This window comes from Elephas maximus, chromosome 17, assembly GCF_024166365.1.
Source record: "Elephas maximus indicus isolate mEleMax1 chromosome 17, mEleMax1 primary haplotype, whole genome shotgun sequence".
Taxonomy (NCBI): Eukaryota; Metazoa; Chordata; class Mammalia; order Proboscidea; family Elephantidae; genus Elephas; species Elephas maximus.
Window position 1 is genome coordinate 34,378,908 of NC_064835.1, and position 26,797 is coordinate 34,405,704.

General features: G+C 38.6%; 1 protein-coding gene across 5 annotated transcripts in view; it reads right to left on the minus strand.

The window, feature by feature from the left end:
- Positions 1-26,797, minus strand: part of ZBTB44 (zinc finger and BTB domain containing 44) — an 85,812-nt gene that overhangs the window by 23,454 nt on the left and 35,561 nt on the right. For 4 of the 5 annotated variants that reach the window (XM_049856506.1, XM_049856505.1, XM_049856504.1 and 1 more), the window contains exon 2: positions 7,687-8,760. The exons of the other annotated variant lie outside the window; for it this stretch is intronic. In XM_049856506.1, coding sequence (XP_049712463.1) covers positions 7,687-8,704 — 1,018 coding nt within the window. In that variant the 5' untranslated portion in view covers positions 8,705-8,760. The remainder of the gene's footprint in view (positions 1-7,686; positions 8,761-26,797) is intronic. 5 annotated transcript variants of the gene reach the window in all.

Consider the following 26,797-nt stretch of genomic DNA (forward strand, 5'->3'; position numbering starts at 1 on the left):
CAAAATGGCAGTTATAGAGACTTTTATTCCCCCCCAAGATATAACAATAACTATAGTACAAGAGACATTATAGCAGATGGTCCCTCTTCAAACATCCATATTTTACATACTAAAAATGTTATCTAAACCTTGGTGTCTACATCCCTAAAACTGACAAAGACTGATGAAGGAAAGTAAAACAACCTCCCACCCCCACGGCTATGGCTACTAAATGCACCAAAAGCTGAAAATAAAAACCACTCTAAGCTAACCAAAGAGTTAAAACAAACTTTTAGAATTTTATCCATACTTCTACAACCCACCAACAAAAACACAATCTAATTACGAATGAGCAAAGAATCTGAACAGGTAGTCGATATTTCTCAAAATAAAAAGAAGACATATAAACAGTCGATGTTATGAGTCATTAGGGAAATGCCAAGTCACAACCACAGTGAGACGCTGGTGGGAATGCAAAATGGAACAGCCATGTGGAAAAGTCTGGTGGTTCCTCAAAAAGTTAAACATGGTGGATGGACCATCAAATGACCCAGCAATTCAATCCTAGGTATACAGCCAGAAGAAGTGAAAACAGGAACACAAACAGAAACTTGTACAACAGTGCTCACTGCAGCACTATTCACAACAGCCAGAATGTGGGAACAGTCTAAACGTCTATCAAAACAGGAATGAATAAACAAAATATACTATTTACATACAACAGACTATTACTCAGCCATAGAGAGAAATAAAGTTCTGATACATCCTGCAACATGGATGAACTCTGAAACCATTACGGGGAGTGAAGTAAGTCTGGCAAAAAAGGGCCAATATTGTGTGATCCCACTTATATGAAACATCTATTAATAGGCAAATGCACAGAGACAGAAAGTAGATTACTGTAGTGGTTTCCAGGCACTGGGGAGTGAAAGGAGGAATGACGAGTTATTGCTTATGGGGTACTGAGGCTCTGTCTGGGGTGATGAAAACTTTTGCAAACGGATACTGGTGATCATTGCACAACATGGTAAACATAATTAACATTACTGAACTGTACAATCAGAAATGGTTAAAATGGCAAATTTTATGTTACATATATCTTACAATTAAAAAAAGTTTACTACGTGAAAATAAAAATTAGTTTACCATATAAAAGACTGGGGTTAAATTTCTCATGATTTAAAATTAACACTTCCTAGGGTTTGGAGCCCTGGTGGTGCAGTGGTTAAGTGTTTGGCTGCTAACCAAAAGGCTGCTGGCAGTTCCAATCTACCAGGTGCTCCTTGGAAACCCTATGGAGGCAGTTCTACTCTGCCCTATACAGTCACTATGAGTTGAAATTGACTCAATAGCAATGAGTTTGGTTTGGACTTAGGGTTTAAGAGTTAAGTTATTGCTCTTTCCATAACTTGGTAAAAAAAGTAGATGTATGAAATTATATTGAAGAAAATGGAAAACAAGCAGTTACTGCAGAGTCAACTTCGACTCCCTGCAACGCCACGTGTGTCAGAGTTAAACCTGTGAGAGCCGGAACTCCACAGGGCTACCTTGTTTTCCTGGGTCTTGAAAGCTTTCTGCCGTTGACAGGGTGCAGTCTTATCACTTTTCTATCACTCGCTTTAGTGGAAAATGAGTTTTCCTTCTCTCACAGGTTTCTGCCTTACACAGGTTCTAGCTTTCACTGCAGACTGCGAAGCCTTTTTTCTGAGGGGCCTCTCGGCAGACTCAAACCAATGTTCAGGTTAGCAGCCGAGTATATTAACTGTTAGCGCCACCCAGGGACTAAAATGAAAAATACTTGATGTTTTTTAAAAGGATTTAATTTTATGAAATTCTTATAATTTTACAAATCATAAAGATTAAAAGTGTTAACTAAATTGTACCAGATTCTTAACTAATTTTAAGACCTTTTTAGATAAATGATTAAGTTAATAAATAACCTGAGTGCACATTTTCTAAGAAAAAAATGCGACTAAAAATACCAATCATTAAACACAATTTAAATTTACCCCTATTTCTTTAAAATGACAATAGAATATGTATATGTCTATGTAAAACAGTCATTAGGTAACAAACATTTGCTCCTTTACCCTATAAAAGGAAGGACAATGGGAAAGTTAAGTTTTTCTAAAGTTTTCTGAATTTTAATTAACTCTAAACTGCTGTTAAAAGCTCGTTTACCAAATTTAAGATGCAAATAAAAAAACACCTAACAAATTAAAAAGTTTTTTTCTAGGTTAATTATACGTAAGTAAAACATGCTAACATAAATGTGCTAATATAATATTAATACACTCTTTAGGTTAAAAGAAACATAACCACATTTAAGCACAAAGATACAATAACTTGCTACAAAAATTTTTTCCAGGGCTCTAAATTCAACCTAATTTTGTTTCACAAAAGATCTGGGTAATGGGTATTACTACCCTAATTTTGGGAGTCCCTGGGTTGTGCAACATTTAAGTGCTCGACTACTTGCTGAAAGGTTGGCAGTTCAAACCCACCCGGGGGCACCTCAGACAGGGCTGGTGACGTGCTTCCAAGAGGCCACAGCCTTGAAAACCCTACGGAGCAGTTCTACTCTGCATGCGTGGGGCCACGAGTCGGAACTGACTCGACAGCAACGAACAAGAACAAATCCTAATTTTACAGCTACGGAAACTCAGTGACATTAAGTAACTTGCTCAAAGTCATACATCTATTATGAAAGCGGCAGAAACGGGTAGTAGAGTCCAGTCCTGAACGTTTAATCATTATGCTACTATACTGCTTCTCCACAGGCACGATGCTATAATTCCAGCATTCTCCCACAATTACGCTAGCTGCCCACCTCAACAAGTTCATATATTCCGTACTACTAGAGAAAGCTGCCAGCTATTTCTTAATACCTTAACTGCCTCCTTAACAATCACCTTTTTATTTTCCTAATGGCAGAGGTTTTAGAGTCTAGAAAAAAGGAAATGCTTTTGATAATCTAGATAAACTACACATTGTCTAGAACTAATTCATGGTCTTTGGTGTTATCTACGCAATCATCAAATACTTTAAGATAAATAATAAAGCCATACCATGAAGACCTTCTCACTTAAAGTATTTTCCCTTAAATGTCATAGATTCAATTGTTTCCCCCAAAATGTGTCAACTTGGTTAGGCCATGATTCCCAGTATTGTGTGGCTGTTTTCCATTTTATGATTGCAATTTTATGCTAAAAAAGATTCGGGTGGGATTGTAACACCCTTACCAAGGGCACATCCCTGATCCAATGCAAAGGGAGTTTCCCTGGTGTATGGTCTGTACCACCTTTTATCTTATAAGAGATAAAAGGAAAGGGAAGCAAGCAGAGAGTGGGGGAACCTCATACCAAAAGGAAAGCAGCCCGGGAGCACAGCACAGCTCTAGAGCATAGCACAGCTCCTAGTCCAGGGGAGGACTGATGACAAGGACCTTCCTCCAGAGCCAACAGACAGAGAAGCCTTCCCCTGGAGCTGATGTCCTGAATTCGGACTCGGAGCCTACTAGACTGTGAGAGAATAAATTTCTCTTTGTTGAAAGCTATTCACTTGTGGTATTTCTGTTACAGCAGCACTACATGACTAAGATAACACCCCTACTGTGATATATCCTAAAGATAAAATGGAACTGTAATCTAAAATTATTTTCCATATTACAGTAATAATATTGATACTGGTGTAGGTGTGTATTTGAGTTACCCTGAGGCCCCGAACATCGTGAAGCAGAGATAAGCCATCCCTGCTTTTCCCTTTCTAAATTTCTGACCCATAAAATCATGCAAATAAAAAGCTCATTTAAAAAAAAAAAAAAAAAGTTTTTTTTTCTTAAACTACACCAGAAATTGATGACTTAATCTTTTTGAGTAACTAAGATCCAATATAAGCTTAGCAGTCTTTGTTCTCTTCTAAATTTGCTATATTTATTGTTCCTCTTTGCTCTAAATTGGGGGTATCTGATTATTGTTATTTTAGAATTTCATGAAAATGAATGTATCAAGTATTATATTCTCAGTTCCTAGAATGACAAACTTCTCTAATGAATCAGTAAGTCAATTAAGCAGTCTGTATGCAGTATGGAAAGAATGCCACATACATCCTTCCCTTTCTCCCACACTTACTACCTGCTATATTCCAGGAATTTAATTTTTTTCTGTGTGTTTTTTTTAGAGCATAGATTTGGAGTTAAATTTGTTGAGAGTGACTAGTATACTAGACATGAAAGCAAGGCGGGGGGAACCCCATTTGGATTAGTAGATTATATGACAGTAAAGCACGGAAGTTGCTTCTATGTCTTCTTTATACAGAATCACACTTACAATGGTATATATTGGAAATAAATTCTACTTATTAACTGAAAGGTTTATTCTGTGTTCCTTACTTCTCCACTTTATCATACTAACAAGAACTTAAAGGCAAAATCTGAATTGATTAGAAATACCTGAGAGTGGTAAACAGTGACTATTTCACACGCCTAGTTTACAAGATATTTAGTTCGATTAATACTTGGGTTTCTAAGTTCTCAGATAAATGATTAAAATAGTAACTATTCATTAAACAGTTATTTAGAAGGTATTAAGGCACATTCAGGATTAAAGTCCATAGTAATTTAACAAAAACTCGGTCAAATCAATAAATAGCTATGATCTCCTCCCATCAGATATTTTACTGGATGTGTGATCACTTAAATTATTCAAAAGCATCCTGGTGTTGTAGTGGTTAAGAGCTACAGCTGCTAACCAAAAGGCTGGCGGTTCGAATTCACCAGGTGCTCCTTGGAAACCCTTTGGAGCAGAGTTCTATTCTGTCCTACAGGGTCGCTATGAGTTGGAATTGACTCGACGGCAACAGGTTTTGGTTTTGTATCTTGATCCATATTCAAGAATATGATCTTTAGTGCGTAAATCATGGTCAAAACACAAGAAATTAACAAAACTAAGATGGCCTTCCTGGTTCTCCAATCTTTTAGAGAAATACTCCCTATTATTATTTGTTGGCTTTTCTTCTCTTCCTTCTTAACACTGAATATAAATACTTCCCAAAGATCAGGCTTTTGATATTGGCATATATATGTTGTTGTTGTGTGTTGCTGATTCCGACTCAAAATGGCCCGGTAGGACAGAGAAGGACTGTCTCATAGGGTTTCCTAGGCTGTAATCTTTATGGGAGCAGACTGCCACATCTTTTTGCCTATGGAACTACTGATGGGTTTGAACCACCGACCTTCGGTTAGCAGCTGAGCACTAAATCACTGCACCACCAGGGCTCCTGGCATAAATACACACACACACACACTTCTTCTGTTGAGATCTGATGTGCTACCGTTTTAAAAAAAAAAAAATCGCACACTGGTAAGTTTTAATCTTGATCTCCCCAATCCTGCCTTTTTGACTGCCTTGTGGCATGGTATTACTTGATCCAAGAGTAATTCATACAGACGTGATCTTGCTGACTTACTCTTAAAACTGAGTTACCACCTCATTTCACTGATTTTCATATTGCAACTATTGTATTTAATAAACTCTAAAATGCTATTACTATTTTTTGTACCACTAAGAAAAGGGAATCCCTGGGTGATACAAATGGTTAAAGTGCTTAGCCGCCAACTGCAAGGTTGGAGGTAGAATCCACCCAGAGGTGCCTCATAAGAGAGGCCTAGTGATCTACTTCCAAAAACCCTGTGAAACACATGTCTACACTCTGAGACACACGGGTCGCCAAGCGGCGGAGTCTACTTGATGGTAACTTTAAGTAATTGTAAGAGATCAACTGTAAGAGACATCTGGATTTCGGAGATAATAAAATATGAAAAATTGTGACTCAGAATCAATGAATAAAACATTATCACTATTCTCCTAGTCATCTAAAGCACTATGGCCCCTTTTATCCTCTCAATCCACATATTCAGTATCATCAGGTGGTATGGACTCTCTCCTTACTAAGTCTCTTAATAGTCATTTTTTAATTTTTGCTCTAAGCATCTTCATTCATATAAAGACAACTAAACTGTAACTGGATTCCAAACCTTTTGTCTCTGACCAGCCAAGCTCCCTGCACACCAATACCAAATTAATCTTCCTAAAATATTACTTTCTGTATATGTTCCATTTTTTTATTCCCTTTAAGGTAGGCTCCTTACTACCACTAGGATAAAAACCCAGCTTACTTGGCCTTGCTATGGCAGACACTATACCTGCTATGGGCTGAATAAAGATATACTGAACTCCTAAGCCCTGGTACTGGTGAACATAACCTTGTTTGGGAACAGGGTCTTTGATGATGTTATCAGTTAACACGAGGTCACACTGAAGTGGGGTGGATCCTAATCTCATCTGAGTGGTGTCCTTATTAAATAAGAGAAGCAACACAGAGAGACAGACATGTGGCATGGAGGTAGACATCGAAGTTATGCTACAGCTACAAACCAAGGAATGCCTGGAGCTACCAAAAGCTGAGTGAGACAGGAAAGGATCTTCCCCTAGAGTCTTCAGAGAAAACATGGCCCTGCTGACACCCTGAATTCTTACCAGCCTCCAAAACTGTGAGACAAACCATTTCTCTTGTTTAAAGCCACCTACTTTGTCGTACTTTGTTACAGCAGTCCTAGAAAACTAACACAGTACCCAACTAATACACGTCTTCCCAGATTCTCTTGCAGCTAAGAAAGACCAGGAGACATGGTCTGGCCTAAGACTTCTAGGTATTTCTGGGAACATTTGTGTTTTCCTGATACACGTGCCGTTCCTTTCTAGAATGCGAGGCTGAAGATAAAGTAACCATGAAGCAATAAGCGTACAGATGAAACTGAAAGCTAAGGATGGTGAATATATGAGGGGCCTGGGATACTGGTTACACTGTAGAGCCACTGTACCAGTCCTGGATTTTCTATTTCTGAACATGTATGTAATAAAAATAGCCATTATAGAAAGAATTCTGTTAGATACAGTTGAATGCAATCTTAACTGAAACTAGAGTTCAAGGCTCGCTCTTTTTTTGTCTTACCTCCCATTAAACCTGACACTTTTTAGGCACCCACACTTTACTCAAATCATTTTGCACTGAGTTCACTGCTTATCAAACACGTAGTGCTCTTCCATACCTCTGTGCTCTTATACATGCTGTTCTTTCATCTTCACAGACATGTCATTTCCTTACTTGGGCAAACTCCTACTTATCGAGTAAGACCAGCTCAAATACGTAGGATTAACAACTTGCTCTTTCCTTTGTGAACTCTCACACTGTTCATGTCTCCAGCCTAGCACTTGTAATATTTCATCCGAATCGTTTATTTATGCATCTGCTTCCTCAATTAAACTGTTAACTCTTCAGCTGCAGACACTATGTCCTTTTCAAGTTCTTCCTCAATGTTAGGCACATGGTGAAGTCTTCAATAAATATTTCAGTAAAGAATAAGAGATTAACTGGATTTTTTAAAACTGGTATTTCTACACTGAAAGTAATTAAAGATGCATACCATCTGCCTTTGTTACATTAGATACTGTTCTAGTTTCTTTTTTCCCCCATGTGTAACTTGTAAAAAATAACTGTAGTGCTAACAGCACTTTAAAATATCCAGTTAGGTTTTACTCTTCTTTATATTCCCTATGGGACCCAAGACAAAACTTTATCTAACAGGCACTTAAAAATGTTTGCTGGATTGACTTTACAGCATCACAAGAAACACAGGAGACATTATACCTATAGAGGAAGACTGTGGACTGATCAGAAGGTCCTCTTGGACTTGTTCACTTCCTGGCACTGTCTGCTGATCACTCAGTGAACTCTGAGATGCACTGACAGGCTGCGACACCTCCTCGTGAACCTCTTCATCACTTAATGTTTCTACTTTGACCCGGACATCTTCTTCGGTACCCAGAGGCAACGTAGATTTTGTGTTCTCACAAGTCACATAATCAGCCCCTCTTCTATCTGTCTCAGATGGACCAGGTAATTCTAAAGTCCGAGTATTTTCTGCCTGCTTAACCTTCTCAGGCTGAATTCGTCGATCAATTCCAAAGGGAAAAGTCCAAGGAAAAGCTAAAGAAGAGTCAACTGGTTGGTTTCTATTTTCTGAGTAGGAAGCTGAAGAATTCAATATCTGGGGAGAGCTTGTCTGTGTGCTGCACTTTATAGGACTTTCAGGAGACATAACTATGTAGCTTTTGCGTTTTCTCCGAGATTCTCGGCAAACAGGAATGGTTCTTTCTACCACACTGCACTCTGAAGAGACTGGAGAAATGCTTCCATCTCGAGAAGTAAAATTGCAGTTAGAATTGTTTTCTTGTCCAGTATCTAGGCTCTTTTCTGGTTGGCTGTTGGGAGTATTCCATAAAATGCTTGATTTCATGAACTCTGAGCAGGTGCTAGCAACGCTAAACATTTGCATATAGCTGGCTGCAGCCAGAACATCAATAATATTTTCTGTGTTAATTGACAGAGTGGCTGTGTAAGCATATTCTAAAAGGGGTAAAAAGCCAGTCACTGTAACATGATGTAAATCCAGCACATTCTTGTTCTCATCCTCGGCCTGGCCCACAAGTTTGGTGCGAAAGAAATCACTGCAAGCTGCTAGTACCACCTTGTGTGCCCGGAAGATTTTGTCCTGGACACGTATAGTGATGTCACAGAAATGTCCGTCGTTTCGTAGCATATTTAGCTTTCCAAGCATTTCCTGGCTGTGAGAAGAGGAGCTATGAGTAAATGTTTTCACACCCATCTTTTTCTTTGTCTTCTACAGATGTTCTTCAAGGATGCAAATGAGTCAGAAATGCCCTAAAAAATACATAAAATAAAGCATTAATTGGTGGTTTAGTAGTTGAACTAGAAAGTGATTTAGATTGTTTTCATGTGGCCACTGTGCTAACAAAAAAGCTGAGAGATGATAGAAAGTTCAAGGCAAGGGATATATAAAAAAATGAATTCCCTACCTGCCCCCAATCTATCTAATTAGCGGCAACTGTGAGCTAATGTTTTTAATAAGGTGCATAGTTTTGAATAATAGTTTGTAAATAATGAAAATCGCAGAGTGCTTTCTATGCGTCATACACTTTTATAAATGCTTCCTTCCCATTTGATAATTTATTTGATCATCACGATGTCTCTGTTGGATAGGTACATATCATCCCCATTTAACAGAAAAGGTTAAACACCTTGCTGAAGCCAAATGGCTATCAAGTGGTAGACCCAGGGTTCAAATCTAGGCGGGCTGGCTCCAGAGCCTGTACTCTTAACCTCAATGCTAAACTGCCTCTTTCAGTGTATCAGTCTTTAAGAGCCCAAGTTTTAGAATCTGAATGGCCTGGATTCTTCATTTAACCTTTGCAAGCCTGAGTTTCCTCAACAACCTCCCCAATATTGTTACAATGATTAAATGTAGTAAACAATATAGTAAGATCTAAAAGTGAAGTAAATGCTTAGCACAGTATCTGGCACTTTGTAAATGCTCAACTAATGACAGCGATTATTATTATTTTCATACTGCTAGTACAATAAAACAACAATCTCTCTGGAAGTAAATTTACCAAAAATTGATGTTTAGTAATCAACTGATGGACTGAATTTGTCCTTAAAAAAAAAAAATAGTTTGCCTTGAATTCTCAAATACTTTCAATTTAGTAAATCTAATAATACTTAGGAGTGTATAAAGTACTCTTTCCCTAACCTCTTTTTATAACCTCTATGTTAAGTCGGGGAGGCTTCTACTACCTCCATGATAACGGTTTAAGAAAGCAGGCTCAAAGCAGTGACTAATAAAAGACAGTGGAAGCTAGCAGCTGGGTCTTCTAACTGCAGCACCTATTTCGACACAGAAACATACAATGATTTTATTTAAGATAAATACCTTTCTTTTTTTGATAGTCACTACTAAAATAAAAGCAAAATTGACTTTTCATCAAAGCAAACTTGGGGAAAGTACTTTTTGTAAATTATCAGTAGATTTATAAAAATTAAAATGCTTAAAAAATACAGCCACTGATTTAAAATGATGTTGAAGATGATGAGTATTTCGTTAACACGGGAAAGTGTTTGGTTTTGAGTATTAAGTGCACAATTACTGGCACAGAATAAACATTCAATAGTGGTAACTATTACTATTATGTATTTAATGAAAAAAATGTGAGGAAAGCATGTACAGGCTACAATCCCATCTTTATAAAAAATATACATGTATGTCTGCATTCACACCACACACCATAGAACAAGAGAGAATGAGTCCTAATCAGAGGTTCATGGATTTCTTTAGGGATCCATGATCCTTCTGAAACTGTGTAAGAATAATGTCTGCATCAGTTTATGATAGTTTTCATCACATTCAAGGGAATCACTGCCCATCGAAATGTTCAGAACCTTTGGCACAGAAAAAGGTTTGGGAGATTTCAGTGATTGTCTCTGAAGGGTAGAGAAGAACAGGTGTTTATTCTCTTCTTTCTGCTGCTTTTTAAAAAACACCATACTGATGCACATCCCTGGGGCTGAGCTCTAGATGCATAAAGAGTAGACTGACTTTCTCTTTTCCCTTGAAAGTCTTTCAAAAATCTAAAGACAGCTATCATACCCCACTTTGTCTTCTTTAAACTAAACATCTCAAGTCCCTGTAAGTGCTCTTAAAATCTGATTAACATCCTTGCTAACCAGAGAGCTCTGCTCTGAACAATCTCCACTTCTCACTGTTCATTCAAGAATGGGTCCCAGAACTGCACACAGTATGGTAGGTATGGCAGGATTATAGCTGAGCATAACTTTGGGAGGATTACAGTTGAGAATAACTTTACCATATTTACCACACTTGTTCTGGACACAACTATTGGTATAACTCATTCAGGTATTTTGACAATTGTATTATATGCTGATTAATTTTGTTCACATCAATCAAAATTTAATTCAATAACTGACTAACTAGATGTGAGGCACTTTATTACGTGGAGATGTACACACATATAAATTATTTTCCCTGACCACAATATGCTTACAGTCCTATGCAGAAGAGATACATACATAACTAGGACTACAACAGGTGTGGTACAGAGACTGTTTATAACAAAGTGCTATGTGAAAGCAAAGAATGGAATGAAACAGTCTTCAAAGACAAGGTATGATTTAAATAGGGACTAATGAATGTAGAATTTTGATGGCTGAGAAAATGCAAGAAAGTTCCAGAATATAATGGGATTATATGATATTGGTACGTGCTCATGATCCTAATGTGCCTATCTGTAAAATGTGTATTCTCGATTGGTAAATGGTTAACTGGAATTGTAAGGTATTCTAAATGTGAACATGCAGTGGGCAGTGTCAGTTCAAACACTGAACAACTCAGTGCACTATCATCCCTTAGAATGTTCTGTGCAGATAAATGTACAAGGGAAGGGAAAAAGTATAAAGAAAAGGTAAAGGTGGGGGGGAACCCTAAAGATTTCCAGCTGAATAAATACAGGACGACTGACTATTCTACTAGGTAAAGACAAAATGATCAGTCTGGAGCTGTTCTCTGTCTCATACCACAATGGAAAAGATAAAAGGCATAAAGTCTTATGCCAAGACAGTCAGGTAAGCCATTGCAATAATTATCTTGACCATAATCAGAGATACAAGTTCAAATATAAATCTGCTCCATATACCCTTCCCCAAGGCAAGTAATCACAAAGAGACACTAGGCAGCTAGGACTGGTTTAAGCAAAACATAATTTAACACATTTGCTGATTTATCTATTACAGGAATGAGATGAAGAGGAATAAAATGGGAAGGTTACATACAACTTTTTCTATGCATTTGATGAGCCTGGCCATCAAAAAAAAGAAAAGGGTGCTTAATATGACTGGGATTGTGTGGTCCAGGGAGTAACCGTGCCTTCAGAACAAATGACGCAGTCTCAATACAAGGACCACCTGCACGAACAAAGGTGTGAAGACATGAAATTAAATAGGTCATCCGGACAACACAGGAAACTGTGTTAAAAATAGAACTACTTTAATCTCGGTTTGGACTGGAGGTCTCAAACAGATGTTGTCGATGTCGTTAGCTGCTGTCAACTCCATGTGCGCAGAGCAGAACTGCTCCATAGGGTTTCTAAGGCTGTGACTTTTTGAAAGCAGATTGCCAGGCCTGTCTTCTGAGGTGTGGGTCTCTGGATGGGTTCAAACCCCTAGCCTTTTGGCTATTAGTCGAGTTCTTAACTGTTAGCACCACCATGAGACTTCAAACAATAGATACTACATCTCAAAGTAAGGTACAAGACCACTTATGTAAGGAGATAGCGGAAAACTATTTTTCAACCTTGAGTTGCACCCACTTTCAACCTTCAAAGAGTTAAAGATTAGAAAAGGATTTTTGGTGAGAGTGATCAGTGTGTTGTGAGTTCCAAACCCCACCTCAATTCTTCCTATTTCTCTCTGCAAGAGAAAGGGGTTCAGGCTGTTTGTCCTTTGCCTCAAATCTATGGAAAATGTGTACCACACTTGAAAATAACCTGAAAGGCATGAATCTGCTTTGAACACCGGCCAAGACCAGGATGCATGTCTGCCACCTCCCAACAGCGTATAGAAGCAGTGCAGTGGAGTGGCTGAGGTCATAGACTCCAGAGCCACAATGGTGGGCTGGCATCCTGGCTCTGCCAATTACAGCTGTGTGACCTTAGGCAAGTCGTTTAAAGTCTCTGTAACTCAGCTTCTTCAGCAGTATCAGACGGACAACAGAACCTACCTCAGAATGTTGCTCTAGAATTCAGCGACTTGACACACGTAAAGTGCTCAGGACAGCACCCAGCAAACTACGAGTGCATCAGCTGCTGCTATTAGTACTCTGCTACTACTGTTAAAGACCTTTTCTTCCTACTTAAAACTCTTGCCTCTCTCAATTCTGGAGGGTCCAGAATCCACAGTCAGGAAATGGGGAGGAGTAGGGAAAAACAGGTAGAAAGAAAAAAGACAATCAAACCCTACTCTCCCACTACAGACTTGTAGCAGGCCCGAGGTGAGGAAAAACAGCTTTCGTTTGAATTAATAAACTAACAAGTTTATTAGTTCTTGGACAGATTGTTTTTATTTCCTAAAAGTAATCAGAAAATTTATTAAGACTTGCCCTCCATGGAGCTGGGAAGAACTAGCCTTTCAAAATAAATATAAATGGACAAAACCAAAAATCCAAACCTGTTGCCACTGAGTCAATTCCAACACATACCGACCCTACAGGGCAGAGGAAGCTGCCCCACAGGGTTTCCAAGGTGCAGCTGGTGGATTTGAACCGCTGACCTTTTGGTTAGCAGGTAAGCGCTTAACCACTGAGCATCCAGGGATCCATAAATGGACAGTGAAAGGCAAAAAGAAAGATGGATTATCCTGCAAATCATGCTTGTTCAATGTAATGGTTACACATCTATGATACGAAGTACAATACAGCTGGAGGTATGGGATGAGAGGAAGGTTACATTAGACTGTTAAATACCCTGTACGACATCTGTTTATTACACGCATCTTCTAACACATGTCTGTGGAAGAAACTCAGTCCCATGATATACTCTATCATAAAAAATTATATGGAAAAACATATCTCAGAAACACTGCTATACAATACAGCAAAACTTCGAAAAGGGGTGAAACTACATGATTTAAAAAGGTCATACATAATACCAAATAATTCAAAACCCTGAAAATATAACCTAAAATTTTCTAAATTAGGTAACTCTGTTAAAGAAACATCTCATTTCTCGCCGTATGTGCAGATGAATATGTATGTTTATACGTATATATCTAATTTGGAGCTCACTTAAAATTTGTATTGAGTAAAAAGAAACATTACTTAATTCCCATTACTAATTTAGAATTTAAGCATTCAAAATGTATTAATAAAAATGTATTCGTGTTTAACAGTTTGCAAACTGAACTGTTCAGTAGTTCAGAAAGAGTTTCCTTCCTACCTATTTTATTCCAAGTACCTGATGAAATACTACACATGTTTATGAAAGTCGTCATTGCTAGCAAGTTTTTAAGGGGAAAAACCCATGCTTTTGCTCTGCAGTTTTTAAAAAAAAATGAAAACACTCTGTGTGCACGGAGCGAACTTAACATCATTAACAACATCAACACTATCTAACAGGATCCACAGATTCAACATAATCCCTACCAAAAGCCCAGCAGCCTTCCTCCCCGCCCCCAGAAATGTAAGTGCCAATCCTCAAATTCATATGGAACTGCAAACACCCAAAACAATCTCGGAAAAAAAAAGAACACAGTAGGAGCGTTCACACTTCCTGATTTCAAAATATACTAAAAGCTATAATAATCAAAACAGACCAGTACTAGTATAATGATAAACACACAGACCAATGGAAGAGAACTGGGAATTCAATATAAAATTATAGATCTAGAGTCAACTGATTTTTGACAACGGTGCCAAATCCATTAAATGGGAAATAGTAGTCTCTTCGATAAGTGGTGCTGGGATGACTGGATCTCCACGTGCAAAAGAATAAAGACCCATATCTCATACTTCACAAAAATTAACTCAAAATGGATCAATGACCTAAGAACTATAAAACCTTCAGAAGTAAACACAGGGATAAAGCTTCAAGACCTAGTTTTTGACAATGGATTCTTAGGTATGACACCGAAAGTACAGACAACAAAATACAAAATAGATAAATTGGGCTTTATCAAAATTAAACCTTTGTGCCTCAAAGGACTTTATCAAGAAAACAGACAATCTACAGACTACTTAGACTATATAAACAACTCCTACAACTTAACAAGGAGTCCCTGGGTGGTGCAAATGGTTAAACACTTGACTACTAGCCAAGAGCTTGGCGGTCCAACCCACCCAGAGGTACCTCGGAAGATAGGTCTAGCGATCTGCTTCTGAAAGGTCACAGCCTTGAAAACCATATGGAACAGTTCTCCTCTGCACACATGGGGTCCCCATGAGTTGGAACTGACTCAGTGGCAACTAACAACAACAAGACAAACAACCCAATCAAAAAATGGGCAAAGGACTTGAACAGACATTTCACCAAAGAAGATACACTAAGGGTCAACAAGCACATGAAAAGATGCTCAACATTATCCCTCATCATTGGGGAAATGCAAATCAAAGCCACAATGAGATATCACTTCACACCTACTAGGATGGCTATGATTAGAAAACAAAAAAATAGAAAACAACAGGTGTTGGAGAGGATGTAGAGAAATAGGAACCCTTATTCACTGCTGGTAGGATTGTAAAATGGTACAGCCACTGTGGAAAACAGTTTGGTGGTTCCTCAAGAAGTTAAACATAGAATTACTATATGACCCAACAACTCCATTTCTAGGTGTATACCTAAAAGAACTGAAAGCAAAAATACAAAGAGGCACATGTACACCAATGTTCACTGTAGTACTATTCACAATAACCCAAAATGGAAACAGCCTAAATGTCGATAAACAAAATATGGTATATCCACACAATGGTATAAATAAAGTAGGCAAATACAGAGAGACTAAAGTTTCATAGTGGTTACCAGGGGCAGTTGGGAGGGAAAGGACTCAATCCTTAGGGGATACCAAACCTCTAAGGGTGATGGTATAATGTGGGAATGGATAAGCAGGATGGTTGAATAACACGATATACGTAATTAATGTGGCTGAACTGTACACGTAAAGAGTGTTAAAATCGCAAATGTTTTGTTACATGTATCTTTATCAAGTTAAAAAGATTAGCTAATTAAAAATTATCAGAGGACTTGAAATTAAAATGATGTAGGTCTTAGCATATAAAGTGAGATGGCTGTCTAAAATGATTTTAAGTAGAAATTAATGAAAGACTGTTAACCTTGAAAGTAATTTGAGAGGGTGGGAAAACTTGGTATTTAATAGGAATTTGCATGTTTAAATTTTAGTCTCATCTCAAGACTGGACGTTAACTTTCAAATTATATTAACAAGGTTTAAATTATGTTAAAACTGCAAACTGAGATCAATCCACTGCCACCCTATACTCTAATTAAGACCAAAGAAGGACAGATAAGGTTAAAGAGAGGGACATACTGAGTTTAAGATGCCTCTTAGAAAAAAAAAAAAAATTTTTTTTTTTCTAAGAGGAGTATCCAGGTGGAAACTTATATATGAAGTTGTCTGTACTGACTGTGCCAGATGTAACAGCTGTTTACACCAGGAGCTTTAGATGTTATCTCACATGTGGTAGATGACAAGTACAGTCAGCCCTCCCTATCTGTGGGCTCTGTATCTGCGGATTCAACCAACTGTGGATCAAAAATATTTTGAAAAAAAATTCCAGAAAGTTCCAAAAAGTGAAACTATTATAATTATTTACATAGCATTTACACTGTATTATTATAGTTAGAGAGGATTTAAAGCATACAGTACGATGCGTGTAGGTTATATGCAAACAGTATGCCATATAAGGGACTTGAGCATCCATGGTTTTTGGTACCCATGGGGGGTCCTGGAACCAATACCCCACTGATACCAAGGGACGGCTGTACCCTCACTTTACAGATGAGGAAACTAAGGTTCAGAAAATTAATTTGTTCAAGGCCACCCATGTTTATAACATGCTAAGGACCTAGGATCTTATTCAACAGGCATGGGTAGTCACTGGGGAGTAGAAGAGTCAGATCTACATTTAAAAAGGATTATCCTGGTGGCAAGACATGGGGTAGATATGAGGGTGGCTACTACAGGGTCCTATGAGTCAGAATTGCCTCGACAGCAACGGGTTTGGTTTTTTGGTTTGGTATTTTAACAGTGAGGAGCCCTGGTGGTGTAGTGCTTAAGCACATGGCTGCTAACTGAAAGGTCGGCGGCCTGAATCCACCAACAGCTCCACACAAGAAAAGACCCGGTGATCTGCTCCCATAAAGATTACGGCCTAGGAAACCCTGTGCGGCAGTTCTAGCCCATCCTATAGGGTCATTCAGAATTGACTCAAAGGCAATGGGTTTATTATAACAATAAGGAGCCCTGGTGGTGTAGTGCTTAAGCACTAGTCTGCTAACTGAAAGGTGGGCTATTCGAACTCACCAGTGGCTCTGCAGGAGAAAAGACCTGGCAATTTGCTCCAGTAAAAAATTTCAGCCCAAGAAACCCTATGGGGCTGTTCTACTCTGTCATATAAGGTGGCTATGAGTCAGAGTCGATTCAAGGGCAAACAACAACATTATAACAGTAAGGAGCCCTGGTGGTTCAGTGGTTAAGAGCTCAGCTGTTAACTGAAAGGTTGGCAGTTCGAACCCACCCAGTGGCTCTGTGTGAGAAAGACATGGTGATCTGCTTCTATAAAGATTACAGCCTAGGAAGTCTTTATAGAATTGACCTATGGGGCAATTCTACTCTGTCACATGGGGTCAGTATGAGTTGAAATCGACTTGATGGCATCTAATAAACAACAACAACAACAACAACAACATTATAACAGGTATGTCATGAAATAAAATTGGAAAGGTGCAGAGAAAATACATCTGAGAAATATTTAGCAGGTAATACCACGGGGGCATGATTTTGTATTGGCAGTAAGGTGGAGCACAGTGGGGGAGTAGCTAAGAAGCAGCCATTAAGTCTGACCCTAGGTTTCTGACTTGGGTGACAGGGAATGAAGGAGAAAGAGCTCATCTGGGTAGGGATTACTGATATAGGGGGAGATCAAAGACCACAGCCTTCAGTATGGGTTACACCTCCACATACAGAAAACGAAAATCCTCACAACTGGACCAATAAGCAATATCATTATAAATGGGGAGAAGACTGAAGTTGTCAAGGATTTCATTTTACTTGGATCCACAATCAACAACCATGGAAGCAGCCGTCATGCAATCAAAAGATTTGCATTGGGCAAATCTGCTCCAAAAGACCTCTTTAAAGTATTGAAAAACAAAGATGTCACCCTGAACGCTAAGGTGCGCCTGACCCAAGCCATGGTGTTTTCAATCACCTCCTATGCATGCAAAAGGTGGATGATGGAATAAAGACCAAAGAAGAATTGACGCCTATGAACTGTGGTGCTGGAGAAGAATACTGGGCATACCCTGGACTGCCAAAAGAACGAACAAATCTGTCTTGGAAGAAGTACAATCAGAATGCTCCTTAAAGCAAGGATGGCTAGACTACATTTCACATACTTTGGGCATACTGTCAGGTGGGATCAGTTCCTGGAGAAGGACATTATGCTTGGCAGAGGGTCAGTGAAAAAGAGGAAGATCCTCAATGAGGTGGACTGACACAATGGCTGCAACAATGGGCTTAAGCATAACAACGATTGTGAGTATGGTGCAGGACCTGGCAGTGTTTTGTTCTGTTATACAAAGAGTCGCTATGAGTCGGAAGCGACTTGATGGCACCTAACAACAACAACAGAAGAAAGCAAGAAAATCCCCAAATCAATAATAGTTTCTACCTTAAGAAATCAGAAAAAAAATAAAACCAATGCAAAAAGAAGGATGGAATTAATAAAGAGCAATGTTCAATAAAATTGAAACAGAAAAACAGAAAAAACCAACACAAAAGCTTGTTCTTCGGAAAGATCAATAAAATTGATGAACTTCTAGCAAGACTGGAAAGAAAAAGAGAAGACACAAAGTACCAGTATCAGGAACAAAAGAGGGAATATTAACATAGACCCCACAGACATAAACAGGATATGGGAATACAACAAACAACTGTATGCACAGAAGCTCGGTAACATAAAAAAAAATGGACCAATACCTCAAAACAAACCCACATACTGCAGAAACACAACCAAAATGAAACAGATAACTTGAAAGGTCCTGTAACTATTAAATAAATACCCAGCCCAGCGCCGTCGAGTCGATTATAGAGTGCATATTTAAAATTCTTCTAAAAAAGAAATCTCCAGGCTGAGATGGTTTCACAGGAGAATTTACCAAACATTTAACACTAATTCTGTATAATATCTTCCAGGAAACAGAAGACGAAATACTTCCCCATTCATTTTAGTAGGCCAGCATTACTCTGATACTAAAACCAAAGATAGTATAAAAAAAGAAAACTACAAATGTCTCTTATAAACAGGTATAAAAATGTGAAAAAGAAAAAAATAGCAAATAGACTAGCAATATATAAAAAGAATAATAACAACACATGGGGGGGGCGGTGGTGGTATGCTGGAAGTGCAAGGCTGGTTCAGAAATAAACCCCTAAATATTAAGAGTCTAATGAAGAAAACACCACATGGTCATTTCAATTAATGCAGAAAAAATGTGGTAAAATTCAACATCCATTCATGATAAACTGAGCAAACTGGGAATAAAAGGGAACTTTCTCAGCCCAATAAAGGGAATTTACAAAAATCTACAGTTAATAAAATACTTACTAGTGAAATACTGAACGTTTATCCCCAAGATCAGGCAAAAGCAAGTATGTCCCCTCCCACCATGCCTAATCAACACTGTATGACAGGTTCTAGACAGCACAAAAAGGCAAGAAATAAAAGGTTTACAGATTTAAAAGGAAAAAATAAAACTGCCCCTATATTCACAGACATGACTGTCTACACAGAAGAACCCAAGGAACCTTAAAGAGCCACGAAGAGCTAGTAAGTGACAGGATACAAGGTCAACGTATAAAACAAACTATATTTCTACATAATAAAAACAAACAATTGGAAACCTAAAAACAAACAAAAAATACTTTCAAAAACCAAAACCCCCAAAAGCAACATCACTTACAACAGCTCAAGAAAATAAAATACTGGTCACTGGGTTATAAATCAAACAGAACATGTATATAATCTGTATGCTGACAACTGTAAAACAATGACAAAGGAAATCATGGAAGACCTAAATAAATGGAGTGACATATCAGGTTCATGGGTTGGAAGAGTCAATACCGTAAAAATATCAACTGTCCTCAAAATGATCTACATATTTAACACAATCCTGATTAAAACTCCAGCAGAATTTTTTTTTTTTTTTGAAAGACAAAAATCAAACCCGTTGCCAGCCAGCTGATTCAGACTCACAGGGACCCTACAGGGCAGCGCAGAACTACCTCATAGGGTTTCCAAGGCTTTAATTGTAATTTTTTTTTTCCCCAGGTGTGCTTTAGGTGAAAGGTTATGTTGCAAATTAGTTTCTCATTCAAAAATTTATATGCAAATTGTTCTGTGACATTGGTTGTAATCCCTGCAACGTGTCAGCATTCTTCTTCTTTCCCTTTACACCCCAGGTTCCCTGTGTCTATTCATCTAGTTTTCCTGCCCCTTCCTGGCTTCTCCTCTTTGCTTTTGGGCAGGTGTTGCCCATTCTGACTGAACTAAGAAGCATGTTCCTCACGTGTGTTACTGTTTTACGTGCCTGTCTAATCTATGGCTGAAAGGTGGACTTTAGGAGTGGCCTCAGTTCTCACTTGGCAGGGTGCCTGGGGACCACAGTCTTGGGGGGGTTCCTTCAGCCTCTGGAAGAAGAGTACATCTGGTCTTTTTTTTTTTTAATGATTTTGAATTTTGATCTACATTCTTCTCCCACTCTATCTGGGACCCTCTATTGTGATCCCCGTCAGAGTCATCAGTGATATCAGCCAGGCACCATCTAGTTCTTCTGGGTTCAGGCTGGTGGAAGCTGTGTTTCATGTGGTCCATTAGGGTTTTATTAGTCCTTTTTTTTTTTTTTTTCTAGACTAATATTTTCCTTGCGTCTTTGGTTTCCTTCATTCCCCTTTGCTCCAGGCGGGATGGGACCAACGGATGTATCTTAAATGGCTGCTTGCAAGCTTTTAAGGCCCCAGACGCTACTCACCAAAGTAGGATATAGAACACTTTTTTTTTTCTTTCTTACTGTACTTTAGATGGAAGTTTACAGAACAAACTAGCTTCTCATTAAACAGTTAGTACACATATTGTTTTAAGACACTGGTTAACAATCCCATGACATGTCAACATTCTCCCTTCTCGACCTTTCCTGTCCCCTCCTGCCTTCTAGTCCTTGCCCCTGGGATGTTGTGCCCCTTTAGTCTTGTTTTGTTTTTGGACCTGCCTGATCTTTGGCTGAAGGGTGAACCTCGGGAGTGATTTCATTACTGAGCTCAAAGAGTGTCTGGGGGCCGTACTCTTGGGACTTCTCCAGTCTGTCAGACCAGTAAGCCTGGTCTTTTGTGTGTGTGTATGTGTGTGAATTTTGTTCTACATTTTTCTCCAGCTCTGTCTGGGCTCCTCTATTGTGATCCATAGTCAGTGGTGGTAGTCAGGCACCATCTCTTTTTACTGGACTCAGTCTGGTGGAAGCTGTGGTCCATTAGTCTTTGGACTAATCTTTGCCTTGTGTCTTCAGTTTAGAACACTTTCTTTATGAACTGTTACGCCAACTGACCATGGTCCCCATCCCTCAGCCCCAGTAACCTGGTCCCTCAAGGTGTCTGGATATGTCTAGGAAGCTTCTATCACTTTGCCTTGGTCAAGTTGTGCTAACTTCCCCTATACTGTGTATTGTCTTTCCCTTCACCGAAGTTAACATTTGTCTACTATCTAGTTAGTGATTTTCCCTCCCCACCCCAGTAACCATCACAGATTGTTTTTTCTGTGTGTAAAACTTTTCTTGGGTTTTTATAACAGTGGTCTCACACAATATTTAGCCTTTTGTGATTGACTTATTTTACTCAGTATAATGCCCTACAGATTCATCCATGTTGTGAGATGTTTCACAGCTTCATCACTGTTCTTTACTGTTGTGCAGTATACATTGTGTGTATGGACCATAATTTGTTTATCCATTCATCTGCTGATGGGCACTTAGGTTATTTCCATCTTTTTGCTATTGTGAATAATGCTGCAATGAACATGAGTGTGCATATACCTATTCGTGTGATAGCCCCTATTTCTCTATGATATATTCCCAGGAGTAAAATCGCTGGATCATATGGTATTTTTATTTTTAGTTTTTTAGGGAGGCACCATATATTGTTTTCTATACTGGTGGTACCATTTTACATTACCATCAGCAATGTGTAAGAGTTCCAATCTCCCTGAAACTTCTTCAACACTTGTTATTTGCTTTTTTTTTTTTTCATTAGTGCCAATAATGTTGGGGTAAGATGGTATCTCATTGTAGTTTTGGTTTGCATTTCTCTGATGGCTGCTGATCATAAGCATTTCCTCATCAGTCTGTTAGCTGCCTGAATGTCTTTGGTGAATTATCTGTTCATATCCTTTGCTCATTTTTTAAAAATGGATGAGAAGGGCAACTGCTAGATGGCATCCGGGTAGGGCTAAACTAAACATTCTGACTTCCTCATTCCAATGGAAGCCATAAAAGTAAAAATAAGGGGCTAGGGAAGAATACCGGACAAAATAGTCTGAGGTGCCCCTGTGACGCAAAACAGCGCACACATGCTCAAAGAACCTCAACATGCCCTCCCGGTGACCTGCCACAGATATGTCATCAATATGGAGGGGGGGAGAGCTAAGCCGCCATTCCCACCCCTACCCCGAAGCCATTTCATGGCTCCTAGACTCCAGTGAGGCTGCACAAACCAGATGACCACAATATCCCCCAGGAAACCATTCCCCTGTCCCAATGGGACCCGTTTCCAAATGTGCCCCAAAGAAAGACCCCTCCTCAGCTGTCCTGGCACCATATAAACCCCGGTGTCTGTTGATCAGGGAGCCACCTTAGTGACGCCAAGCCTTGGTGTGCTCCTTTGCTTGACCAACCAAATACAGCTTTCTTCTTTTGCTTTCACCTGACTAGTGTCTGTGTCGTGCAGAGTGAGACCTGGGGCCAAGCCTTGGTGTGCTCCTTTGCTTGACCAACCAAATACAGCTTTCTTCTTTTGCTTTCACCTGACTAGCGTCTGTGTCGTGCAGAGTGAGACCTGGGGGTTTGGTAACATGGATGATTTGTCTTTTTGTTGCTGAGGTGTTAAAGTATTTCATAGATTTTACAGACTAGACCCTTGTTAGATACGTTGTAGTCAAAACATTTTTCCCAGTCTGTAGGTTCTCTTTTTATTCTTTTGGTAAAGTCTTTTGATGAGCATGTTTTATTTGTAGGAGCTTCCCATTATCTACTTTGTCTTCTGGTGTTTATGTATTGCTAATTATGTTTTGCATTCTATTTATGCTATGTATTAGGGCCCCCAGCATTGTTCCTATTTTTTCTTTCATGATCCTTATCATTTTAGGTCTTTGATCCATTTTGAGTTAGTTTTTGTGTATGGTGTGAGCTATGGGTCCTTTTTTACCTTTTTATAGATAGACATCCTGTTTCGCCAGTACCATTTGTTAAAAGACTGTCTTTTCCCCATTTAATGGACTTTGGTCCTTTTTCAGAAATCAGCTGACCATAATACCAAGCCAAACCAAATCGACTCCAACTCATGATTTGTGTCTGTGTTCTCAATTCTCTTTCACTGGTCTATGTGTCTGTCGTACCAGTACCAGGCTGTTTTGACTACCGTGGCTGTATAGTAGGTTCTGAGATCAGGTAGTGTGGGGCCTTCTAGTTTGTTCTTTTTCTTCAATGGTGCTTTGCTTATCCAGGGTCTCTTTCCTTTCCATGTAAAGTTAGTGATTAGTTTTTCCATCTTGTTAAGAACGCTGCTGGTATTTGGATTGGGACTGCATTACTATCTGTGGATTGTTTTGGTTAGAACTGACATTTTCACAGTGTTAAGTCTTCCCACCCGTGAGCGTAATATGTTTTTCCATTTATGAAGGTCTCTTTCAGTTTCTTGCAATAGTGTTTCATGGTTTTCTTTGTATATGTCTTTTACTTTCCTGGTTAGATTTATTCCTAAGTATTTTATCCTTTTAGAGGCTACTATAAATGGTATTATTTTCCTCTTCAAAGTTTTCTTCACTGGTGTGTAGAGGAATCTAAACAATTTTTGTTATGTTGATCTTGTATCTTGCTACTTTGCTGAAACCTTCTATTAGTTCCAGTAGCTGTCTTGTGGAATTTTTGGGGGTCTCTTTGTACAGGGTCATATCATCTGCAAAAAGGGATAGTTTAACCTCTTCCTTTCCAATCTGGATGCCCTTTCTTTTTCTGGCCTTACTGCTCTAACCAGGACTTCCAGCACAATGTTAAATAGGCGTGGTAATTAAGGCATCTTTGCCTTGTTCCTGTTCTCTAGGGGAATATCTTCAGCCTCTGTTGAGAATGATATTGGCTGTTGGTAGTGTACAGATGCCCTTTATTATGTTGAGGAATTCCCTTCTATTCCTATTTTACTGAGAGTTTTTTTTTTTTTAAATCATGAATGGGTGTTGGACTTTGTCAAATGCCTTTTCTGCGTCAACTGATAATATCATGTGGTTCTTGTCTTTTGTTTTATTTATGCGATAGATTACATTGATTTTCTAATGCTGAACCATCCTTACATACCTGGTATGAATTCCACTTAGCTGTGGAGTATTATTTTTTTGATATGATACTGAATTCTATTGGCTAGATTTTGTTGAGAATTTTTGCACCTATATTCACGAGCGATACTGCTCTGTAATTTTTTCTTTTTCTGGTGCTGTCTTTGCCTGACTTTGGTATCAGGGTTATGCTAGCTTCACAGGATGAATTCAGGAGTATTCCTTCCTTTTCTATATCCTGAAATAGTTTGAATAGTACCAGTGTGAGCTCTTCTCTGAAAGTTTCACAGAATTCTTCAGTGAGGCCATCTGGGCAAGGGCTTTTTTTTTGGTTGGGCGTTTTTTAAAATTACCTTATGAATCTCTTCGCTTGTTATGGGTCTGCTCTGATTTTCTATCTCAGTTTGTGTTAGTTTAGGTAGGTTGTGTGTTTCTAGAAATTTGTCCATTTCCTCCAGGTTCTCAAATTTGTTGGAGTGCAATTTTTCATAGCATTCTGTTATGATCTTTTCACTGTCAGTTAAGTCTTTATAAAGTCCCCCATCTCATTTCTTGTTCGGGTTATTTGCTTCCCCTTCTGTTTTTTCTTTTGTCAGTTTGGCCAATGGTTTGTTGATTTTGTTGATCTTTTTAAGGAACCAACTTTAGGTTTTGTTGATTTATACTGTTTCTGTTCTCTTTTTCATTATTTCTGTCCTCATCTTTACTATTTCCTTTTTTTGGTATGTGTGTTTGTTGCTATAAATTGACCTCTAAGTGCTGACTTTGCTGTGTCCTACAATTTTGGGTATGATGTGTTTTCATTCTCACTGGATTCTAAGAATTTTCTGGTTCCCTGTTTTCATCATCTAGTGTTGCTATAACAGAAATACCAGAAATGGATGGCTTTAACAAAGAGAAGTTTTTCCTCACAGTAAAGTAGGTTAAAAGTCCAAATTCGGGGTGTCACCTCCAGAGGGAGGCTTTCTCTCTCTGTCAGCTTTCTCATCAATGTTCCCCCAGGCTAGGAGTTTCTCCGTGCAGGGATCCCAGGTCCCAACAATGTGCTCTGCTCCCAGCACTGCTTTCTTGGTGGTATGAGGTCCTCTTGTCTCTCTGCTTGCTTCTCTTTTATATCAAGATTACCTCAAGACACAACCCAGTCTTGTAGATTGAGACGTGCCTCACTAACACAACTGTCGCCCACCCTCCCTCATTAACATTAGAGAGGCAGGATTCACAATATATAGGAAAATCACACAATACCGGGAATCACAGCCCAGCCAAATTGATACACATTTTTGGGGGCCATAATTCAAACCACAACACACTCTTTGGTTTCTTTTATTATCAGGTTGTTTTTAAGAGAGATGTTATTCAGTTTCCATGTATTTGATTTTTTTCCCTTGCTCTTCTTGTTATTGATTTCTACTTTTATGGCATTGTGATCAGAGAGAGGTCTTTGTATTATTCCAGTGTTTTGGATTTTATTGAGGGTTGTTTTGTGGCATAAAATGTAGCCTGTTCTGGAGAATGTTCCATGTGCATTCGAAAAGACTGTATACTTTGCTGCTGTTGCGTGGAGCGTTCTATATATGTCTAAGAGGTCCAGTTGGTTGATTGTGGCCTTTAGATCTTCTTTATCTTTGTTGAGTTTCTTTTTAGATGTTCTGTCTTTTACAAAGAGTGATGTGTTGAAATCTCCTACTAATATTATGGAACTATTTTTCTTTTCAGTATTGTTAAGTTTGTTTTATGTATTTTGAAGCCCCGTGATTGGTGCGCAGATATTTATTAGGCTATGTCTTTTTGGTGCATTGTCCCTTTATAATCATTATATAATGTACTTATCTTTTATGATTGATTTTACCTTAAAGTCTGTTTTATCTGAGATTAGTGTTGCCCTTCCTGCTTCTTTTTGCTTGATTTACTTTTTCCTGTCATTTGATTTTTAATATATTTATGTCTAAGGTGTGTCTCTGGTAAACAGCATATTGATGGGTGGTGTTTTTTAAAATCCATTCTGCCACTCTTTGTCTCTTTATGGGTGCATTTAAGCCATTTACATTCGGTGTGACTGACAGGTATTAGTTTATTGCTGTCATACTGTTGTGCCTCCCGCCCTTTTTTTTGGTGCAGACGTTTTCTTTGTTCTCTTACTTTCCTGTGCTGAGTTCCTTTTGTTTATGGATTTTCTTTTCATTTGTTATTACAGATTTTGTTTACTGAGTCTTTTATGTTTTTCTTCTTTATTCTGATGAGTAGGTTTGTTAACTTTCTTTGTGGTTACCTTGAAATTTACCCCATCTCCCTAAGTTTGAACCAGCCTTTTTTTTTTTTTTTTTTTTACCTGAAATCAACTTGACTTTCTCTCCATTTGAAAGTTCTATACCTACACTGTTTATTCCCCCTTTATTGTTTTGATGCGGTCGTCATTTACAGATTGATGTCTGTTTCCTTGTTTTAAGTCTTTTATCTTTGTTTTACTATTGACAGTTCTTTACCTAGGTTGGTATCTGGCTGATGC